This window comes from Marmota flaviventris, chromosome 13 (genome assembly GCF_047511675.1).
Source record: "Marmota flaviventris isolate mMarFla1 chromosome 13, mMarFla1.hap1, whole genome shotgun sequence".
Taxonomy (NCBI): domain Eukaryota; kingdom Metazoa; phylum Chordata; class Mammalia; order Rodentia; family Sciuridae; genus Marmota; species Marmota flaviventris.
The window spans coordinates 23537478-23557988 of NC_092510.1; the positions used below are offsets into that span (position 1 = coordinate 23537478).

The 20511-nt window shown below is 40.9% G+C and overlaps 1 protein-coding gene across 6 annotated transcripts in view; it reads left to right on the plus strand.

Moving 5' to 3' along the window:
- The window catches only part of LOC114105017 (transducin-like enhancer protein 1), a 91708-nt gene that overhangs the window by 36935 nt on the left and 34262 nt on the right, over window positions 1–20511 (plus strand). For 4 of the 6 annotated variants that reach the window (XM_071600539.1, XM_071600541.1, XM_071600543.1 and 1 more), the window contains 2 exons: window positions 8651–8855; window positions 9590–9606. In XM_071600539.1, the coding sequence (XP_071456640.1) occupies window positions 8651–8855; window positions 9590–9606 (222 nt within the window). The remainder of the gene's footprint in view (window positions 1–8650; window positions 8856–9589; window positions 9607–20511) is intronic. The other 2 variants (XM_071600540.1, XM_071600542.1) reach the window with 1 other exon arrangement.

The window sequence follows — 20511 nt, forward strand, 5'->3', positions numbered from 1 at the left end:
GAAAGCCCATCAGTAACCCAGCTGTAAATTTCTTTGTAAAACAAATTCACCCGAGGAGAATAAAGCTGCGTATCCTGTTACCAAGAGAAGACTATATAGCTACAACAAACGGGGATCTTCTAGCTCCACCAATTTAGGTTTAGTGACATACCCTCCACTTGCATTCCAACGGCCTAGTCCTTTCATTAAATTTTCAAAGGGAAGGAGCAGCATTGCAAGGAAGTCTTTTTTATGCCTTTGTCTCCTTTGGTTAATTTTTAAATTTTTTAATTCAGAATACCACTGGGTATCTTTGACAAATGCAGGTCTTGGCCTCAGTATCTGGATTTTTCTGTGTAGTCATAGTTAATAGAAAAGTTGCTGAAGCATTGTTTTTAATATTTCTCCACATATTTCATGTGATTTTACTTGATGTCTTTGGAAAAGGCATTTTAAAAATTTTCCCTCTTTATTCAGAAAGAGAAGAATGCTCTAGAATAGAAGCTGAATATCTGTTTTAGGGATTATGTCTCTGTGTGTTTGTTATTGAGATGTAATTACATACTATCAAATCCTTTATTTTAGTTTGCACTTTAGTGGTTTGTAGTATATTTACAAATTTGTGTAACCATCACCAGTTTTATTGTGTAATAAAAATTCTTGAATATTTTCATTATACTCAAAAGAAATCCCATGTCCCCTCCTCTAACCCTTGGCAGTCACCAGTCTCCTTTCTATCACTGTGGATTTACCTATTCTGATCATTTCATATAAATGAAATCATATTTCTATGTTGCCTTTTGAGTTAGGCTCCTTTTACTTAGCTTAATGGCATAAGGTTTTTAAAGTTTTCCAAATTCTGGAATGCACTAGTACTCAAGTCCCCTTTTTTATTGGATGGGTGATCATATTTCATTGTGTCAGTATACCACATTTGTTTATCCATTCATAAGTTTGTGGGCATAACTTCCCATTCTCGTGGTTGTACATGATGTAGGGTTACACTGGGCGTGTATTCGTTTTTTTTTTTTTTTTAAATGGTGTCTTACTCTTTTGCTCGGAGTGGTCTCTAAACTCTTAGGCTCAGGTGATCCTCTTGCCTCTCAGCCTCCCAGTAGCTGGGGCTATAGATGCACATCTCCACACCTGACTGATCATTTATATTTAACTTTCTGAGCCTATTTTCCATAGTGGATGCACCACTTTACATCTACATTTAAAATTCAGTGTATGAGAATTTTAGTTTCTCTGTATCTTCTCCAGCACCTCTTGTCCATCTTTTTGATCGTAGTCATCTACTTGGGTATGAACTGGTATTTCCTTGTGGTTTTAATTTGCATTTCCTTGGTGGCTAATGATGTTGAACATGTTTTCATCTAAAGCTTGTAGGGTTTTTGAAGTGGATCTACCTAATCATGGGTTTTTAAAACTTAACTTTTATTTAGGCCTTTAAGTCCTGAGGCTCTGATGTTTTCCATGATCATTAGGGTCATGCAGGGAAGGTGGGATGAGCAAGGGCATGGTCATAAGGAATGAGTTGGCCTGTGGATTAGCTGAAAGACAGTAAGAGTAAAGATGAGTTCAGATTGTTAAGGTTCAGGCTCTTTGTTTTGGTACACGCCTGCTTACATGGAATCAATTTTGCTTCTGGTGTTACTTGATGTTTTGATGTATGTATACATTGTGAAATCATCACCATGATCAAGTTAGATAACATATCCTCACATCACTTTACTTCACAGTTACTGGGTGCGTGTGGGTGTGTAGTGAGAATAGTTAAGATCTACCCTGTTAGGCAAATTTCACGTGCACAATACAGTGTTATTAATTGTAGTCCCCGTGCTATACTTTAGATCTCTAGAACTTATCTTGCATAAACTGAAAATGTGTACCCTTTGACCAGTGCTTTCTCATTTCCTCCAACCCCTGGCAACTACAACACCCTTGTACTTTGTGCGAGATTCTACTTATATGTGAGATGGGGTATTTGTCTTTCTGAATCCTCCGTATTTCACTTAGCATATGTCTTCCAGCTTCATCTATGTGGTCACAAATGATACTATTTCCTACCCGCACCCACCCCACCTTGGTACTAGGGGGTTGAACCTTGGGGTACTCTTCCATTGAACTACATCACCATCCCTGTTAATTTTATTTAGAGAACAGGGTCTTGCTAAGTTGCCCAGGCTGGCCTTGAATTTGCAAGCCTCCAGAGTTGTAGGTATTTCAGGCTTTTGCCACTGAGCCTGGCTTATTTCCTGCTTTTTAAAGGCTGAATATAATTTCATTGTGCATATGTATCACGTTTTCCTTATCAGTTCATTTCATGGTGAATTTTTGGGTTGTTTCCATTTCTTGGGTATTGTGAATAAAGCTGCATCAACATGGGAGTGCAGATATTTCCTTTGGACGTGTACCCAGAAATGGGATTGCTGTATCATATAGTTCTATTTTTAATTTTTTGTGGAACCTCCAAATTGTTTTCCATAATGGCTTAACCAGTTTTCTTCCTAGTGACAGTGTAGAAAAGTTCCCCTTTCTTCATACCCTTAACAATATTTAGCTCTTTTCTTTTTAATAATAGCTGTCCAAAGAGGTGTGAGGCCTATCTTATTGTGATTTTGATTTGCATTTCCCTGGTGACTAGTGATAGTGAGCATTTTTAAAAAAAAATTATACCTGTTGATCATATTTATGTCTTATGAGAAATGCCTATTTAGGTCCTTGACCTTTTCTGGGAGGTAGGCCATGTTGGGGATGAAACCCAGCACCTTGCACATGGTAGGCAATTGTTCCTCCTTGACTGAGCTACATCCCCAGACCTGTCCAGTTTTTCAATGGGTTATTATTGGGTGGGTTTTATTTTGTTGTTGCTGCTGCTGTTGTTTGTTTTTCTATTGTTCAGGTGCATTGTTTGCAAAGCCTTTCTCCCTTAGATAGTCCTGGTGTCAATTTCTGGGGACTCCTGCATTGAGATGTGACCTTTCAGTGCACTGTAACCTTTTTTTTGTCTTCAAGTGGCTTCAAATTCTTGGCAAAAGTAAGCACTTTCTACCTTTTTATCATCCTTGCCCCTCTTTCCTCCTCTTTACCAGAGAGGCCATTCACATAATGGGAGGTTTGCAGGCAGCTCCTACAGTGTCCTTGATATTACTGCTGCCAAGCAGCCCTTCCCCACTTGCTTACTGATTTTCTTTTTTCTACAGTTCTCCCACAATAAGAACTGAGTGTGTAAAGGAATAAGGAAATAGCAGAAATCGTAGAAGAATGATTTGGAGAGAGCTGTCAACAAATGCTGCTTTTCACATTTCTGTCCCCTTTTAAAAGAGTTTACATACCATGTGCTATAAATGCCACTTACTGTCACTCTTAGCATTCAAGATGCCACTTCAGGGCATGGTTTTAGGTCTGATTGGGTCAAGTTTGTGATTTTTTGTGACCTAGTTTTTCCTAGGGTTATAAGTGGGTTACATTTCAGAAACTCAAGTTGATTCCATGGTCAGTGGTATGCAGCCAAGCATCCGTGAGGAAAAGGTGGGTGTTGGCCACCTTTGGGAAGGACCCAGTGTCCTCTTCAGTTGTATTGGCAATTCTGTGGCGATAAGCCATGTGTGTGTTACACCTGTGTTTTAGAAGCCAAAATGTGGAAACCGCTACACCATTACATTACAGCTTTGAATGTAAACAGCAAAGTCAATTTCATTATAGGAACATAATTGACCCAAGCTGCACTAAGTAAAATGTGAATTAAAATTCTAAATGCGTGGCTGTTGTTTGACATGGATGAGGTTACTTTATTCCTTGTGGGTTTTCGGTATCATTAACTCTGGGTTTGGTGTTTGTTTTTCTTGTCTCATTCTCTGCATATTCAGATTGTTTCAGTTAGAGCAAGTGCGTGTATCTCCTTATCCTCAAGCCTAAACCTTTCCATAATTTCCTTTGAGGCACCAGAATAATATGTGAAAAGTTCTCAGTGTAGCTCTTTCCCAAATTGTTTTATGAAATATACGAGGGTGTTTGTTGGTGGTGGTGGTTTTTAATTTCGAAATTGTTAGTGGGATCTCTGGAAAGCAGATGTTCATTTTTTTGAGTTGCGACAGGGGCCTCAGATGGTGATGAAGGGACAGTCAAAGCTTGAATGTTGAAAAGTATTTTTATTTCTTAAACAGCAGTTTGTGCCATATAAGAACATGAATTCAAATGTAATGGGGCAGGGCTGGGGATGTAGCTCAGTGGTAGGGTGCCTGCCCAGCATGTACAGGGCCCTGGGTTCAGATCCAAGCAGTGCAAAAAGAAACAAAGACAAATGTAATGGGACAGGATTCCAGCTTAGGTCTTGATTGTCATTTCTCAACCTCAGACTGTTGATGATTTGAGTGCAAAAGTTCTCTGTAGTGGAGCACTGTCCTGTGCATGTAGGATGTTCAGCAGCATCCTTGGCCTCTATCTGTTAGATGTCATTAACACCCACCTCCATGTGACAACCATCAATATCTAGACAGTGTTAGGAGTCACATCCCCAGTTATTTTTATTTTTATATTTATGTACCAAGTATTGAACCCAGGGGCATTTAACCACTGGGCTACATCCCCAGCCCTTTAAAAATTTTTTTTTTTTTTTTTAAATTTTAAGACAGGGTCTCACTAAGTTTGCTTAGTGACTAGCTAAGTGTCTGAGGCTGGTCTTGAACTTGTAGTCCTCCTGTCTTAGCCTCCTGAGTCTTAGTTTTTGAGACAGCACCTCACTAAATTGCTAAAGCTGGCCTTGAGTTTGGATCTTCTGCCTCAGCTTTCCAGTTTTCTTGGGTGCCAGGCATGTACCACAATGTCTGGTTCAGAAACATCTTTACTAGTAGCTATATAAATTATTTTGCTTGTGTTTCCCGCAAGCGTTAACTTTAAAAATAGTTTCCTGATCCTTATAAATTAGTGACCACATGGAAGGTTGAATCTCCCTTGCTGTCATTTTGTAAAACATCTTGTAGTTTTCCAAATGGTGGAAGCAGATTTTGGTCCACAGAGGACATATGTATGTAAGTCCCCCTGATTGTGGGAGCCATTGGGTTTTTGGCTATAGAGCAAAGCCAGTATCACTTTTGCCCTAAAATATATTTTTTAACTGGCATTCATCCTTTTTCCTTTTGGTGAGGGTGGTGAGTATCATATCGTCTTGGGGGGCCATGTTGCATGGACGGTGTGGGCTGCCCTTTTGGAGTTAACCATTTTACTCTTTAAATATGGGCTCTCTATATTCATTTAGATTAATTTTAAATGAAAAAATACTTTTTACTTATAAAGTATCTACTTCTGGAAACAACCCAGTACTATCTCTGGAAGCTTGATTGTTACTTAAAAATTTCCTTGGAAGAGAGCGGGAGCAAATGATGTCCTCCTTTTTTGCAGAGGTAGGGACAGGCATTGAGAAGTGAAATGAAAGAGGTGGTGCTCGTGAAATCTATGAACGAACTTACATTGGTCACTGCTGTTAAGGCTGGATAGTGGTGGTGGATCTTTCCCTGGGTGCATGGGACTGGGTGCTTTGGAGAGCATCTCACAGGCTGGGCATGGAGAGAAGGGTGAAGTATCCAGTGGAAACTGCCCTCTTTTGTGCTGGCAACAGGACTGGGTTGCTGGAGTTACGGGAGAAATGCTCTTTAGAGCATGTTTTACAAAACAGAAATTTGCAAGTCCTCCCACTGGCTCAGAGCTTCCTGGCTAGACTGCTGTGAATGAGTCTCATCTGGGAAAATGGGAGTCCAGTACCTATGTTTCCTGCCTTAAGATTGTTCTGAGCTCAGGCTGGATAATGAGCATGGATATATTATAGTATCCAGGAGCACTGCCTAGCAGGATCAAGAGATAGAATGTGAGGCAGTAGATCCCCATCTCCTGGAACCACAGCATCTTCCACAGTGGGGACCCATCTGGTTGCTACTTACTATTTCTAGTTTGATAAGATTTTCCTTTTCTTCATGAAGTTGGGAGGTGGGGGACGCAGCAGCAGCATTCGAGATGGCTGAGCTCAGGATGAAAGAACCCAATGCCTGTTTCCTCTAGTGATAGACAGCTATTTTCTTCAGGGGGCCTGGAAAGCCAGAGTAGGGTAGACATGGGAGTTCTCTGTGGCCAGGTATGCTGTTGAATGTCCCTGTTGCTGGTTATCAGCTTAACTGTTGGGTTTAAAGCATAGATCTACACAGATTACTTCACAGCTGTGACAAAGCCCTGTTGTTACATAAGCTAGTCCTTCTTTTCAGTAATATGTCAGGGTCTGCTTTCCCATTTATATTTCTGGAGGCTAACCTGGACTTTGGGGGTAAAGTCTCTACTTCCATCTTGTGTTTCCAGATACAAATCTGGTACATTTGATCCCATCTCCAAAGGGGCCCTTCCAGTGGCTCCATTCTGGATATTTTGGGGAGTGGGGATGCAGAGAGGGGATAGAATGCTGTCTTCCACCCTGTAGTTACATCTCTTCCCCTCTGCTTGGCCTCTCTCATCTTCTTTTAATCAGTGCCGTGCTTAATTACCCCGCTGCACTTGCTTGTGTATGCATCATTGCCTTCCCCCCCAGAAGCCGGACATAGCTCTTACTCTCCAAGTAATGATAGTAATTGCTGGTAGGGCAGACCTGCTCCTCATCCTTCTCTGAGCACATTTCTTATGGCAGGTGTCTAGTTCCTAATTAAGTGCTAATGAGCATGCCTAGTGGACCGTGATGCCGCTGCCAGCTTCTTCAGTTTTATGTCTCACTGCTGCCCAGCCCCTAGAAAGTGACAGAGCAAGATTTAGTGTCTTTGGGATGACAGGAAGGCGATTTTACACATAAAGAAATTGTTATTATGATCTCAGATGGTGAATGAGTAGTTTTTAAATGCTTTTCAGGAATGCTGTTAAGGTCACTCCCCACCCCTTTTCCATTTCTCCCTCTAATTTCAGTGAGGCTCTCTAAAAAAGGAATGGAAGTTTAAAGATGTTGCACTCTTAAAGTTTTTTTTTTTTTTTTTTATGTCCACCATGGTGGTGCAGGCCTATAATCCAGCAACTTAGCCAGACCGAGTCTCAAAAAATAAAAAGAGTTGGGGTTGTAGCTCAGGAGTGGAGCCGCCCCTGAGTTCAACCCCCCTGTATGTACAATGTGCACAAAAATTTCTTTTAAAGGTTATAGGAGTGGTTGAACATTTACTGTATAATTGCAGCAGCTACTGCTTTCTGATTTTAAGATGGTGATTTATTCTTGGGTGGGAAGCATGTTTGGGTCTCAACTAAAAATCTGTGGTCTGGGTGGAAGTGACTGTAGATCTGGCATGAAGATTTAATGTATTCAGTACGTGCAAAGGGATGATAAATAAAACGAGTAATTGAGTCCCAGGGAAGTGAGCACAAATCAGAATCTTAAGAATTTTCTAACATTACACCTTAGAAATTGAGCTTTAATCGTTTTTACTGTCTCATCAAAAACGCGTTTTATGTTGGACAGCTGAAATGTGTCCAGATTTATGATGCAGGGGCCATTTCTTGGATACTTTCTCATTTTGTACAACATGCTTTTAAAAATAATATATGAGAGAAGCGGTTCTGTATAATGTGAACAGATTTATGACCTTTGGAGTGGGTGATGCGACAGAGGCCCAGTGCTGTGGTGGGAGGGGGCCCCGGGTCTCCCTGGCTGGAGTCCCATACCGGTCAGTGAGACGTGTTTTCCTTGTCAAACTTCTTATCCTCTCTGGGTCCCAGTGTCAGTGTTTTCATCTGTTACAGGAAGAGTGGGGTTGAGGTAGGGGGTTTGGGAGAAAGGGCCCGTAAGCAAAGCTTTATCTCTGAGGTTTCTTTTAGCTGTCACGACCCCTGACCCCCACCCCCAAGGAACGGTATGAGAAGGAGTGCAGCTCTATGGGGCTTTGGAAATGACTGCAGTCCTTTGCTGCCTCGGGCGGGGGGAAAACCTCAGTAGTGCCTTTGAGCCTGGGTTCCTTCTGAGAAATGGGAACATCATGCTTTCTCACAGTTCAGGGAGGACTTGGTGACACAGGGACATATAAGCCTGAATGGTGCTGGAGAGAGAGCTAGACACTACTTTGGTTTTTTGGGGGTGGTTCTGTTGATTGAAGGTAACATTTGATTTTGTCTCATCATAGCTTGTGTTAGGGTAAAGTGCAATGACCAGGTCACTGGGACTAGTCAGGGTGTGGTTGTTGCACTGTCGGTTGAACGTTACTACCCCCAACTCCACTGCTCGGAAATCAAGAGGAGACTTAAAATCTGCAGCATCTTAGATTCAGTGACACACTGGATTTTGTCCCTGGAGGCGCTTAGAGATGAAACTTGTGTTTAAGTAAGTGTTTACTGACTTAGCCAGACTTGCTTTATAATAAGCATCTCTACTCCCAGGGCATGAGATATGCCAGGAAGTGACAGTGTAGATCGGAGGGTTTGATTTTTGGGATGGTGGGGAGAAGTTATTGCAAGGGTGAAAGCTTTTGATGAATTGAAAGTACTAATCTTATTTTCCCCCCTTTCTTCCCTGTCTCTGTCCCTTCTGTGTGTATGTCCAACGTCCTGTCTGTTTCTTGCATCCTCTCTTGTGTTTCTCCCCTCTGGGTGTGCTTCATCCCCACCACCACCACGTCCTCCTCCTGTTCCCCCATCCTCTTCTCACCACCGCGAACAGCAGCAGCAGTTGCAAGCTCAGCATCTTTCTCATGGCCACGGACCCCCGGTACCCCTAACGCCTCACCCTTCAGGACTGCAGCCTCCTGGCATCCCGCCCCTCGGGGGCAGTGCCAGCCTTCTCGCGCTGTCTAGTGCTCTGAGTGGGCAGTCTCACTTGGCAATAAAAGATGACAAGAAGCACCATGATGCAGAGCACCACAGAGGTGAGAGGCCGGGCAAACCGGATTAGGACTTTGACCTCATACTCAGTGCTGCAAAGTTGCGTGCATCGCTAACGAAAGCCCCAACCTATACAGAGAGCAAACAATGAGATAAGAGGAACTGTCGCAAAGCTTTCACTGACACACAATTCAATTCACCCTGGAAGTTTGCAGGGTTTGCCGTGGGCATCGTAGATTTCTCGATCTCACTAGATTTGCAGGCATCTTGACATCTTGGCAACTGCCTAGTTAATGCCAGTGGCCTGTACCATATTATGGAAAACTGTTAACTGCTTAATTGGGTAATTTTCAAAGAAAGTAATGTTGTTAAATGGGGCGAAATAAGAAGTTAAATTTGAAAGTGAATGTGTTTAAATGAAAGGTTTGATAATTGCATCTGTTACTACTTAGTTTCATAGGCTTTAATTCTAGTATGCATTAAATATTGGGCAAAATTGCACTTGACTAATTTTTTGAAGAAAAGTAATTTATTCTGTCAAGAAATTTAAAAAAATAGGCTTTGTGAATGGTTAAACTGTAAATCTTATGTTTACAAAATACTGTAATTTTCAGGAAATCACTGTATTAGGAATGTGCAATGACTTATATAAATAAAAGCCATTTTTAAAACTGTTTGGGGCTTGTGTTCTAATTATTCCCCCCTTTTTTTTATTTCTGTTCTTGCCTCTGTGTCTGAACGGGCATGTCTGTGCGTTTCTTGGTAACCTCGGGAGCAGACAGAGAGCCGGGCACAGTAAGTACCCCAGCGCCTGCTGCACACGAACACAGCCCCAACACCTGCCAGCGCCCTCTGCGAACTCAGCGCAGTCAGGCCCACACTCCCCATCTCTCAGTGACCTGGGTTTTTCTTTTTCTTCTCATTAAAAGTATTTGTCTTCTATGACTATTTCCCCTCTTGTCTTTTTTTTTTTTTTTTAAACAAAATTTGTGTTAGACGAGAGGGGCATGATTTGGAGGTGAAGCTGTTTGCAGTAATTGCTTACCTGGAAATACACTTTGATCTGTATGTATCCAGGACCCACTTTAAAAATAGGCTTATCATTGCATTCTGAGACCTGGTTTCATGTAGTTTAAGAATATTCATTTTTATCTTAAATCAGCTTTACAGGCAAGAAGTCACCATCCATATGTGAAGTAAGTTAGTGATGTGTTGCTTCTACTTAAGCCATTCATTATCCTCTGCAAACGCATCTTAGTTGCTAGGTTTCCATATCTAGTTTTCTTTGTATAATTGTTCTTGGAGTACGAACTTGAATTTCCATTTTATTTTGGATATCTAAGCATCTGAGCAAATGCTTACAAACAAGGAAATTCAGTGGGCAGGGATATGTGCTTACAGAGCTCATCTTTTCACCAGACTAAATCGTACCCATTTTATATGATGCACATTTGGATTATACATGCATCTGCTAGTTAGCTGTGGGTAGACCTGTGTTGCAAATGCATCTCTCAAATATCATGGAGCGAATAATGAATGAAAACTTTACCCTCTTCACTTAGGATTGCTACAGTTTTTGCCTCTTTCCCCTTCTTTCTGAACATAACACTATTTTAACCATTTTTAAGACCGTAAAAAATGTGATACTGAATTTTGGAATTATTCTGATACTTTTTCTTCTCATGCTGAGGATGGAATCCAGGGTCCTTAGCATGCCAAGCAAGCGCTTTACTACCGAGCTGTACCTCCCAGCCCTGTTCTGATACTTTTTTGTTAGGAGTTTGGGCAGAAGACATAATTTTTTTCAGTTTGATAATTTTTTTATTTCCCCCTCTCCCTCTTCTGTCTAGAAAAATAGTTGCTTTTAAAATTGTCTTTGAGACAGATCTTTGTGTGCTTCATGTATTAGGATATGTTTAGAGGAGGGGCATGGTTAATGGCAGAGGTCGCTAGTTTTTTAAATTTTCATACTACAAGTTTTCTCTGGAGAACATTGGGAGTGGAGAGGGAGGGACAATATGTTATAGCTAGGAAATAAAATACCCAACACACAAAGTACACGTTTAAGTAAACTTGCTTTGATTTATGGAGATGACCTTTATATGTTTTGCCGTCTTGGTATTCCTATAGCTCATCATTATTTTCTGCCGGGTTCATTCAGTAGAGTATCATATCAGACCTAACCCTGGACCAGAAAGCACATGGCAGAAGAAGTTTCGTTGGAAAAGCCCATGTTTACCGTTTTGGGGGTTTTTTTGGGACTTATTTTTTAGCTCTGGGATTGACTTCTTATCCAACTTCCCCCCTCATTATTACTTTTAGACCTCAAATGACTATATTGACTTACACTACATGTAAGGCACTGTGGGATGGGTCTGCAGTTTAAGAGGTATGTAGGCATGTAGCACAATACCTTTTTCAGAAAACCGAGGAGAGATGACAGAAATACAGAAAAACAGAAGAATAGAAAGTTTCAGCAGAAGTTGTGTAACATTGGCATCACAGTTGTGGGAGAGATGCAGCATGCCTTGTGGCTCTGAAATGCTGGAGCTGTGAACTCTGAGGTTTGCACACTGAGGCTGGTACAGGTGTTCCTCACACCTCTGCATGTGTCTATATTTCAGTGTCCAGTATTTTGTTTATTGGCTGAAAAACCTTATTTATTGGGGGAGTTTACTTCATTGGGTGGAGGGAGGTTGATTAGTGTGTCCTTAAAAGAAATACAAATAAGTTCTTGAATTTCAGGGGACTGTATTGTTTTTAAGTGCACATATTCAAGTTAGTAGTCAATCAACTCTCCAGTCAAAATGGAGTGGGTCATTGCATAAGCTGATCTGTGCAATAATGTAAATGAAGTGGTGACTTACGTGTTATTGACTTGTATGTTTTTTCATATCAAATTTGTAACGAGTTTTAGGGGTCATTTCAATGAATGTTTTCAGAATAGTACGAGTACCTGTGTTCTCTGCCTAATTACTGCAGAATGGTGGTGGTGATATGAAGTGGGAAGACTGCACTGACTTTAACTGAAATATTTAATTCAGTCTGTAAAGAGGAGTTAAATTGTTCACTGTCCCCATAAGGGGGATTTTGCATTACAGTTATATAAAATTAAAGAGCTCTTCAAACTTGGTATAAAATTGAGTATAAGAAACGGTGAATAATGTGATGTGTGTACTATTAGGCCCTAAAATATAAAAATATACATAAAATATATATAAAAATAGGAACTCACTTATTTAATAAAGTGGTTTGAATTATGAAGTCTGATTTCACTTGGCAGAGAAGTCAATTGATTGCACTGCTGCCTCTTTTTTTTTTAAGCCAACAGAGGTAAAGGGCCTCTGGAGCAATGTTTTTCAAAACTTGTGGTCTCAGATGTTTGTTTCTCCCTTCAAATTAAAATTGAGGACCCCTAAGAACTTGTTTTTCTTGATTTTTTTATTGAATTGGAAGAAAAAATTTAAATCACTGTAGGATAAGTATCATTAATGAGAAACCCCATTTTCCAAAACAAATTTTTTAGGGTGAATTGGCATTCTTTTACATGTTTGCAAACTTCTTTAGTGCCTGGCTTAAAAGAGGTTAGGTAGTTTCTGATCAGCTTCTGTATTTGATTTGTTATGATACAATTGTTTTTGTTGTTTGGGAAGGAAATCTGCCATCATAGAGATCAAGGGTCTCTGGAACACTCATGGGTCCTTGGACCAAACTCTGAGAACCTCAGCTCTCAATGAGACTAAGACTTATTATTACCTTTTTCTGTTCTATGTTGAATATACTTAAATCAAGTGCCCCCAAAATTCAGAGACTTAGGTGAATCTAGATGGAATTGCCGATATGTTTGGATTTTTAGCTGTGAGCCTAAAATGGGTTGGTAGATTGTGTGTGTGTGTGTGTGTGTGTGTGTGTGTGTGTGTGAGAGAGAGAGAGAGAGAGAAAGAGAGAGAGGATTATTCAGTTTACTTGTTTAAGCTTTTATGGTAGGAAAACAAATGAGCCTTAATATAAGCAATCTGTTTTGATGTAAAACCTGGAAAATGAAAGTAATAACAGTGAAAATATGAATACTTAAAGTTCCTGTTTCTGAGCAGGGGACATGATGAAGCCAGTAATTTTTTAGGGATGTTCTGTGTTTTTGTGCTTGGTTTTAAATTTGACTCTTTTTTAATTCTTTGAACCTCTTTCTTTCTTCCTTTTTTTTTCTTTTAATGTATAAGTTTCCTTATGAGAGAGCAGCTGCTGAGCAAAGATAGATGAAATGACCTTAAGAAAGGCTGTTATTTCTTCAGTAGTATATGATAGTAATAAAAAACTTTAGATGTTTCAATTAATTTAAAGATAAAGAGCATTAGATGTTGGCTGAATGAAATGTCATTTAAATACATCTGCTTGAAAGACTTGGGACTACAGAATCAACAAAGAGTTGTGGCTTTTAATGAATACAGTAATGTGTGTTTAAAAAAGACCTTGATTCAGTTAATAAATGCTTGCTGAGCACTCAATATGTGCCAAGCATGGTTTGAGGTGGTACATACATTTGCTGCCATTTTTCATTCATCCCCCTTAATATCACAGATAAATGACTTTTGTAATAACACTGAAATCTAATTCATGTGATTGGTATTTGAAAAAACAAGGAGTACCCTGGGGTGTCTGGGGGAGACTCTAGAGGATAGATAGGATGTGTTCATTTAGGCAGGGCTCATGATTGGGCTCTGAAGGTGTGTGCATGCTTGTTGTGGGTCAGTGACCTTGTGTGTGGTTCTGGGGACAGATCAGATCTCAGCAAAATTTTAAAAGGGGTTCCTGATCCAGAAAAGTTTGAGCACTATTTACCTATCTTGTCAGTCAGAAGACAGCACCATCATTTTATCAGTGAGACAGCTCAAGGAGACTGGTGCTTCTAGTCACATGGTTACATGATAATAGAGGTTGAGATTTAGATCATGTCCTAGGGACTGTGCTGTCACTCCATAACTGACCTTGAAAAGCTTCAGGGGTTCATGTTTGGAACTTAAAGGTAGTCATGGCAACCAAAATGGTCACTTTTTCCCCCCCCTTTTCCAGCTTTTCTTGACTAGCTAATTGACAGAGCTGGGATTAGCTCCAAATTCAGAACCACCCAAAGTTTTTACTTTTTCTTAGAATGACATTAAATGTTATAGAGGATCAGAAGGAAATTAAGACCTTTTTTTTTTTTTTTTAGAAATTAGTATGGGTCTTTTTCCTGAAAATTTTTGAGCCACAACAGCATTTAAGGGTGGTAAAAAGAAGATGAATTTTGGTGAAGGCAGATCCCTGGGAGTTTCTGGCTCTTAGGCAAGGCTCCCCTCTGTAACTGGTGAGTACAGTAGTGGTTGCCCAGCAGAGCAGGCGGGTGCTTCAGGAGTGGTCCTCACCCATTTGCAGAGTAGCAGCAAGGCGATAAGTGCTTTATCACTTGCAGTTAATGCAATTATTTGTGGTTCCTTCCTTGTAATCCCAGTGGCTAAGGGGAGGCTAAGGCAGGAGGATGGCAAGTTCAGAGCTAGGGTCAGCAACTTAGGCTGTAGGTAACTTAAGGAGATCCTGTCTCAAAAAATAAAAAGGACAGGGGGATGAGGATCAATGATAAAGTGTCTTTGCGTTCAATCCCTAGTACCAAAAACACACAAATTGTATCGGGGTGCAGTAATTTGCTAGATCTACCTGGGAAAGTTAGCAAGACCCCATGTCAAAATAAATTTAAAAGGACTCAGTGCCATGCCCCCCACCTCCAAAAAAATGCAGATTTTATCAGGAACTCTGTGAAAGTGAGAATCTATGTCTTGGGGCACTTACTGATGGTTCTTTGTGTCAGCATCTTGAAATAGCCCAGCTCTTATTAACTCATCACTTTCACCTAACTTACAGGGACTGGCAAGAACTATTTTTGTCTGGTTTTTTTTGGGGGGGCGGGGGCTGAGGGAAGCTACCGGGGATTGAACTCAGGGCCTCTTGACCACTGAGCCACATCCCCAGTCCTATTTTGCATTTTAGTTAGAGACAAAGAGTCTCACTGAGTTGCTTCGCACCTCACTTTTTGCAAAGGTTGGCTTTGAACTTACCATCCTCCTGCCTCAGCCTCCCCAACCACTGGGATTATAGGCATGCCCCACCATGCCCAGTGCATGAACTGTTTTGCCCAAACATTTATGGGTTAATTTTGACCTGGCGTGTCAAACTATGGCCTGGAAATAAAGGCTAATATTTAGATGAGTCACCTAAAATGTCAATTTTTAGACACAGAAGAGAACACTTAAGTGTTCTTAAGCTGTTGCCTCTGCAGGTTTCTCTTGTGGGATTTTAAACTGTGCTTAAAATACAGATCCTCTTTGGGAAAACTGACATCACTGCTGAGAGTAGGATGAATTCCTGAAGAAAGAAAAGGTCTTGGTTGTCGGGGGTTGTGTGCACCTGTACCAGGTAGAGGTGTGTTTCATGTAAGTGCAGCCACTTACCAGATGTATGCTGGGGTCTGGGTGTAATTAAAACCAGGTTTAACTCACAGCAATTGCAGTGAAAAAAGGGATCTTCATGCTAAAAAAAAAAAAAAAAAAAAAAGGCAGGTAGAGAACATTTTTCTTTCTTCCTAAGTCATTTTTATACTTCAGTTTTTTGTTTTGTTTTATAGTGGCAGGGATTGCTTAACCACTGAGCTGTATCCCTTGCCTTTTTATTTTTTGTTTTGAGAATGGATCTTGCTGAGTTGCTTAGGGCCTCACTTAGTACTCGAGCCTGACTTTGAACTTCCTGTCCTTCTGCCTCAGCCTCCCAAGTTGCTGGCATTATAGGGGTGTGCCACCACACTCTGCTTGCAGCCCAGCATGCCTAGCTGAGAAACTGTTTTTAAGTAATTATATTTATTGTCTCCTGCAGCCTTTATATTTCTTTTGTTTTGCTTTACCTGGAGGAGATAAAAGGACACAAGGGGTATGAGATTGACAGGGAAGGCATTATTTGACTTTAGGTGCCGACCACCTCCAGTATACACTGGCTCTTTACTTCATCTTAGCAGAACATCCACTTTCCCTGAGTCCTCCTGAGTCAGCCATCTATCTGCATTTGACAGTGTGAGTTCCTAGGTGGAGGTTCAGCAACTCTGTTCTTTCCTGTATTTTGCACGTGAGCTAGGAAGCACAAATACACAACCTTCAGACCTGCTACAGTCCAGTGTTCTGAGCTGTGATGTGCTTGCCACGTGGACACATTCTCTACTTTCTACATGTTGTTGACAACTGAGGATCCCATTAGTTTTATGGGTTAAAAGTACATTTGTCGAAATGTCAGGGAAGAATACATGAGTGACCAGTTGGACGGCAGCAAAAAAGTACAGTGCAGGGTGATGGCTTAATTGGTACCAGGTGTAGATGGAGCAGGCACACAGATGTGTTGGGGTGCGCAGTTACCTAATTGTTTTAATGTTCACAGAGAAGTTAATTGTCAGTGTAGAGTATGCTAGCAAATTAGGTTCCCACTGTCTTAGTGTAACTGAGGATAAATGAAGTGTCACGAGTTTCCAATCTGTACCTCTGACACAAACACTTTTCCTGCGGGGAAGAGAAAGTTCCCAAGGGGAATCAGTGTGGCAGCTAAAGAAAACCATTTGAATAATGTGCATTATTTTCACATTAGGGAAACCCATCTAGCTCTGCTATATCTATGAGTGGGTTTTCCTTTCAGATTTGCTTCTGGTGGTTTCAAGGTTTAAAACTTGTTGGCAGAAGAGTTGCTCTGAGTCCTCGAGATACATGAAGGCTGCTGTCACTAGTGTTTGGTAGCATTACAGCATTGACAGTGTAACATTTCATTAAACCTTTCTTTCATAGTTTCTGGAGTTATTTTCCAGATTTGTTTCAATAGACAAGAACAGCCATTACTGTTAGATTGCTAAAGAAAGCAAAATTCCTGGAACAAGACCATAAAAGACTGGGCTTTATCCTTATTGAAGCACTGAGGGTTTTGCTATATTTATCTTGAGTGTTCAGAGCATAAAATGTGAACATCCCTTTCTAAAATGGTCAACATGAGGGTAATACAAAGTCCAAATCTTGATGTTTTCTTTTTATTCTTCTGGTTACTCTCTGAAGTTCAGTAGACTCTTCTACTTGCATTGTAAGTTCTTAAATGGAGGTGTGATTTTATAATTGTATTGGGATCTTTGGTTTTTGTTTTATCTAATAGGCTGTATTGGCCGCTTCTGCCCACTGGGTTCAAACACTTGGCCAACTGTCTAGTTAACTTGCACCTATTCCACCACTGCAGGGGGAGGTTGGGTTCCCACAGTTAGGAAATTGTGCTCTGGTTTGTCTCAAGAGAGAGCATGCAGGTCCTGTTAAGGGAAAATCTTTTTCTTCTGACAAGCTCTCTGCCTCACATAGCCATTCTACTCTGTTGGGTGGATGTGGACCCTTAAGAAGCATCTAATTATAATACCAAACAATTTACCTGTTGCCCCTGAAGGTGTTCTCTAAGATTTGATGTTCTCAAAAGAATTCTAGGTTTTCTTAAGAGGGGGAGAGGTCCTTTCTTGCTGTGGAGCATGCCTTTCCTGTCCCTTAACCTGCATCTGATCATCTCAGTTGTAGTTTCTATGTGTCAATGCAGCCAGGCTTCTTTTTTTTTGCTAGCACTGAGCATTCTGGGAGGATCTTTTCTTTCCTTTTTGAGGCTTATCAGATTTGCCTGTCCCTGTACCATTTTACTTGGCTCTACATCCTTAAGCGTGTGCAACCATAAGGTGTAGAACATCATTATGGTTTTAGAATTTAAGTTTGTTTTGAAAACACTGTGTTTTCGGATCTTGATTTGCTCAGGTTTGTAATATCTCCCCTAGGCTATATAACTCCCTATTTTGAGTTCCTATAAAAACACAGGTAAATAAGATGATTTTGTTTATTTCTTAACAAAATCTTAAAGAGAAACTTATATACAGTCTGGAAATCCTAGTGCTTGGGACATTTGTGATAGAAGTCTGCCCAGTATTTACAGTGTTTGGAAAGTCCTGGCAGATATGTAAATTTCACCAGCTGCAAGGTGAAATAAAACACTGAGTTTCTTGGCTGGGACGAGAGTCTGTCAATCAGTGTGATAACAGTGGTTCTCATGTTGATCAAAAAAGTCTTATTCATAATTAAATATTTATTTGGCAGATAAATATTTGAAAAATGAATTCCACTTGATGAATGCTATTTGGTAGATTGAAATCTTTAAAAAAAAAAAAAAGGACTCTGGGAGGAGACATCTGCAGTGGCAAATAGGTCTGTAAAACTGTTACCTGTGGGGATTGGCAGCCTGAGGGACTGATGCTGAGTATAGGTGGACTGCTGTGGTTCTACTGGGGTCCTTGATAGGATATAGCTTAGGTTATGAGCAGCAGGATTTATGAGGAATTTTGAACTATTCTCAGTTAATTTTATTTTATTTTTATTTTGAAAAATTATTACTGCTAGTTAGTGGCAGATTCTCACTGTGTTGACCAGGCTGATCAGTTCATTTTAAAGTAGGCTGTAAAATGTCCAGTTTTTATAGCTACATGTTGTATTTTTGAAGTGATAGGCATAGAACCAGATTGTTGACTGTTGGTTAGGAGGAGTATCAGAGAAGCAGGCGTGAGACATTGTCAAAATGTTAAACACGGCAGTTTAAAGAGCCAGTGTGGGTTTTAAGTGATTTTTACTTGGGTATAAGTGTTCTGGGTACAGAATCTGAGCTGAGAAATCTCCAGGCTGGGAGGGGTGGCACTTCGACATAATTGGACTCTGTAGGTGGTAGGAAGAGCTGCTCTAGGCAAATCACCCTGGCTTGGACATCATAGTGCTCCAGATAAAATGAGGGGGATGAAAAGTATCTCTTGAAGGTTGTTTTGGTCTCTTTCCTGGTTTGAGTCTAATTGTCTGGAATGTATGTGACTTTTTAAGTTACTTAAAGCAAAACAACCTCAGTTTCATTCTTTTGCAATTCGGTCTCCTCTTAAATGTTTGTTCAGTATGTACAATAGTTACCCTATCAACACAGAATCCTAAATTTTGAAGAAGCTAAAGGATTTTCAGTCGATATCAGGTATCGTCTCTTAATACTTGAGATTCATACGAGTGGTTTATCGTGACTGGCAAAATGGCTATGTTCCACCCTTCAGCCAAGGAAGAAGTAGCAGATGGTGCATGAAGGAAAAATATTTTGGGTATCTTGAGACATGTAGCAATACCCACGAAGTCACTTTGGGTTTCTGGAGAACAAATGAGGGAACCACAAAGATAAGGATCCCCTAGACAGTAGTTAAGAAACCAGACGGTTGCTGTTGGCTGCCAGTGCAGCTCATTAGGCTGGAACTGTTTGCTTATATCTAGAACAACCACCAGAGCAGTGTCAGGACTGGAAAGTCGGCCAGTCACCCACAGAACTGGGTTGCAGGAAACAAAGGTTCAAGGACGTGGTGTGTTTTTGGTGGGGTGGTGCTGCACAGCAGTGGGAGCCCGGGATGCCCTGGATCTCACCCCCATGCCTTTTCAGCCCCCACCCCTTTGCTGCCCTGTTTTGAGTGGGTCTTACAGCATCAAAGGTATGAAGAGACATCTTGTTTCGCAACTTGTTGAAGTCTGCCTGTTGAATGGGGCCAATTTTCAGATAAAGCAGGGATGCTAATTACCAGCCCAGTCCAAATTTAGAGGAACTTCAGAGCTTTTCAAAACCCATTCAGATTATAGACTTCATTTAAGCTGCTCGTGCGGAAGTTACAGTAATGACTTCTAACTTGTAGAAGCAGAGGCCTGAGAGCCTTAAAGGGCCAGCTGTAGAGATGTTTCTAACACTGTGTAGCTCCTAACAGAGGTACACTTTACTTTTGACGTTCCCAATTCCACTAACATGATTTTTAAAATAAGACGTTAAGAAACCATTTTGGAATGGTGAGTGGTTTGGATGCCTGGTGCTAATCACACAGGAGGGCTGTAAAGATAGCCTCCTGGAAAGAGACTTTGAAATTGCAGCGGACCTGGATTCTTTGACATGTTTCGCTGGGTACCTGTGCAGATGGGAAGTAGAGTGAGATATGTGCCTTTCCCTTGCTGCATTTGCAGAGCCGGAGGAGACTTTGGGGCTGAAATGATTTAGAACAGAGGCAGGTGTATTTAAGCACTTCCTGGAGTTGTGTTAATTCTACCACATCCTTTGTCAGGCTGAGGGACTGGGTTGAAGAGGTTAGTTTTTAGCAGACATTTATGAAGGTAATTAGTTCAGGGATGCAGCCAGCTCACCTTTCAGCCCCAGCCCCTGTGGTAAAGCCATTACTTTGAGCTTCTCCATATTGAATTGCCTAGTTCCCTCTACCTCCTTTTATCTGAGCCTCCTGGCATTTGTGTAGCTTCAACAGTCAGGAATAAAAGAGCTCAGCTCACTTTAGAATCAGCCCCTGAAGTGGGCCACGAGGCTTCGTGTTGCCTTCTGGTCCTCCGTTTTGATTTCCTCCTGTGTGAGGTTGAGCTGGGAGCACTCCCATGGTGGGGTCCAGGTTTTTCCCAGGGGAGATTTGAGAGCCAGCCACCTGGCTGATTGATTACCTCTGTCTGGTGGGGATCAAAAACTCATGGCCTTAAAAAATGGACCATAAGATTTTTTGCTGCTGGTATATATTGTCACCTCCGATGTGGTCTAACCTAAAGATTTCCCCTGCCCTTTTTT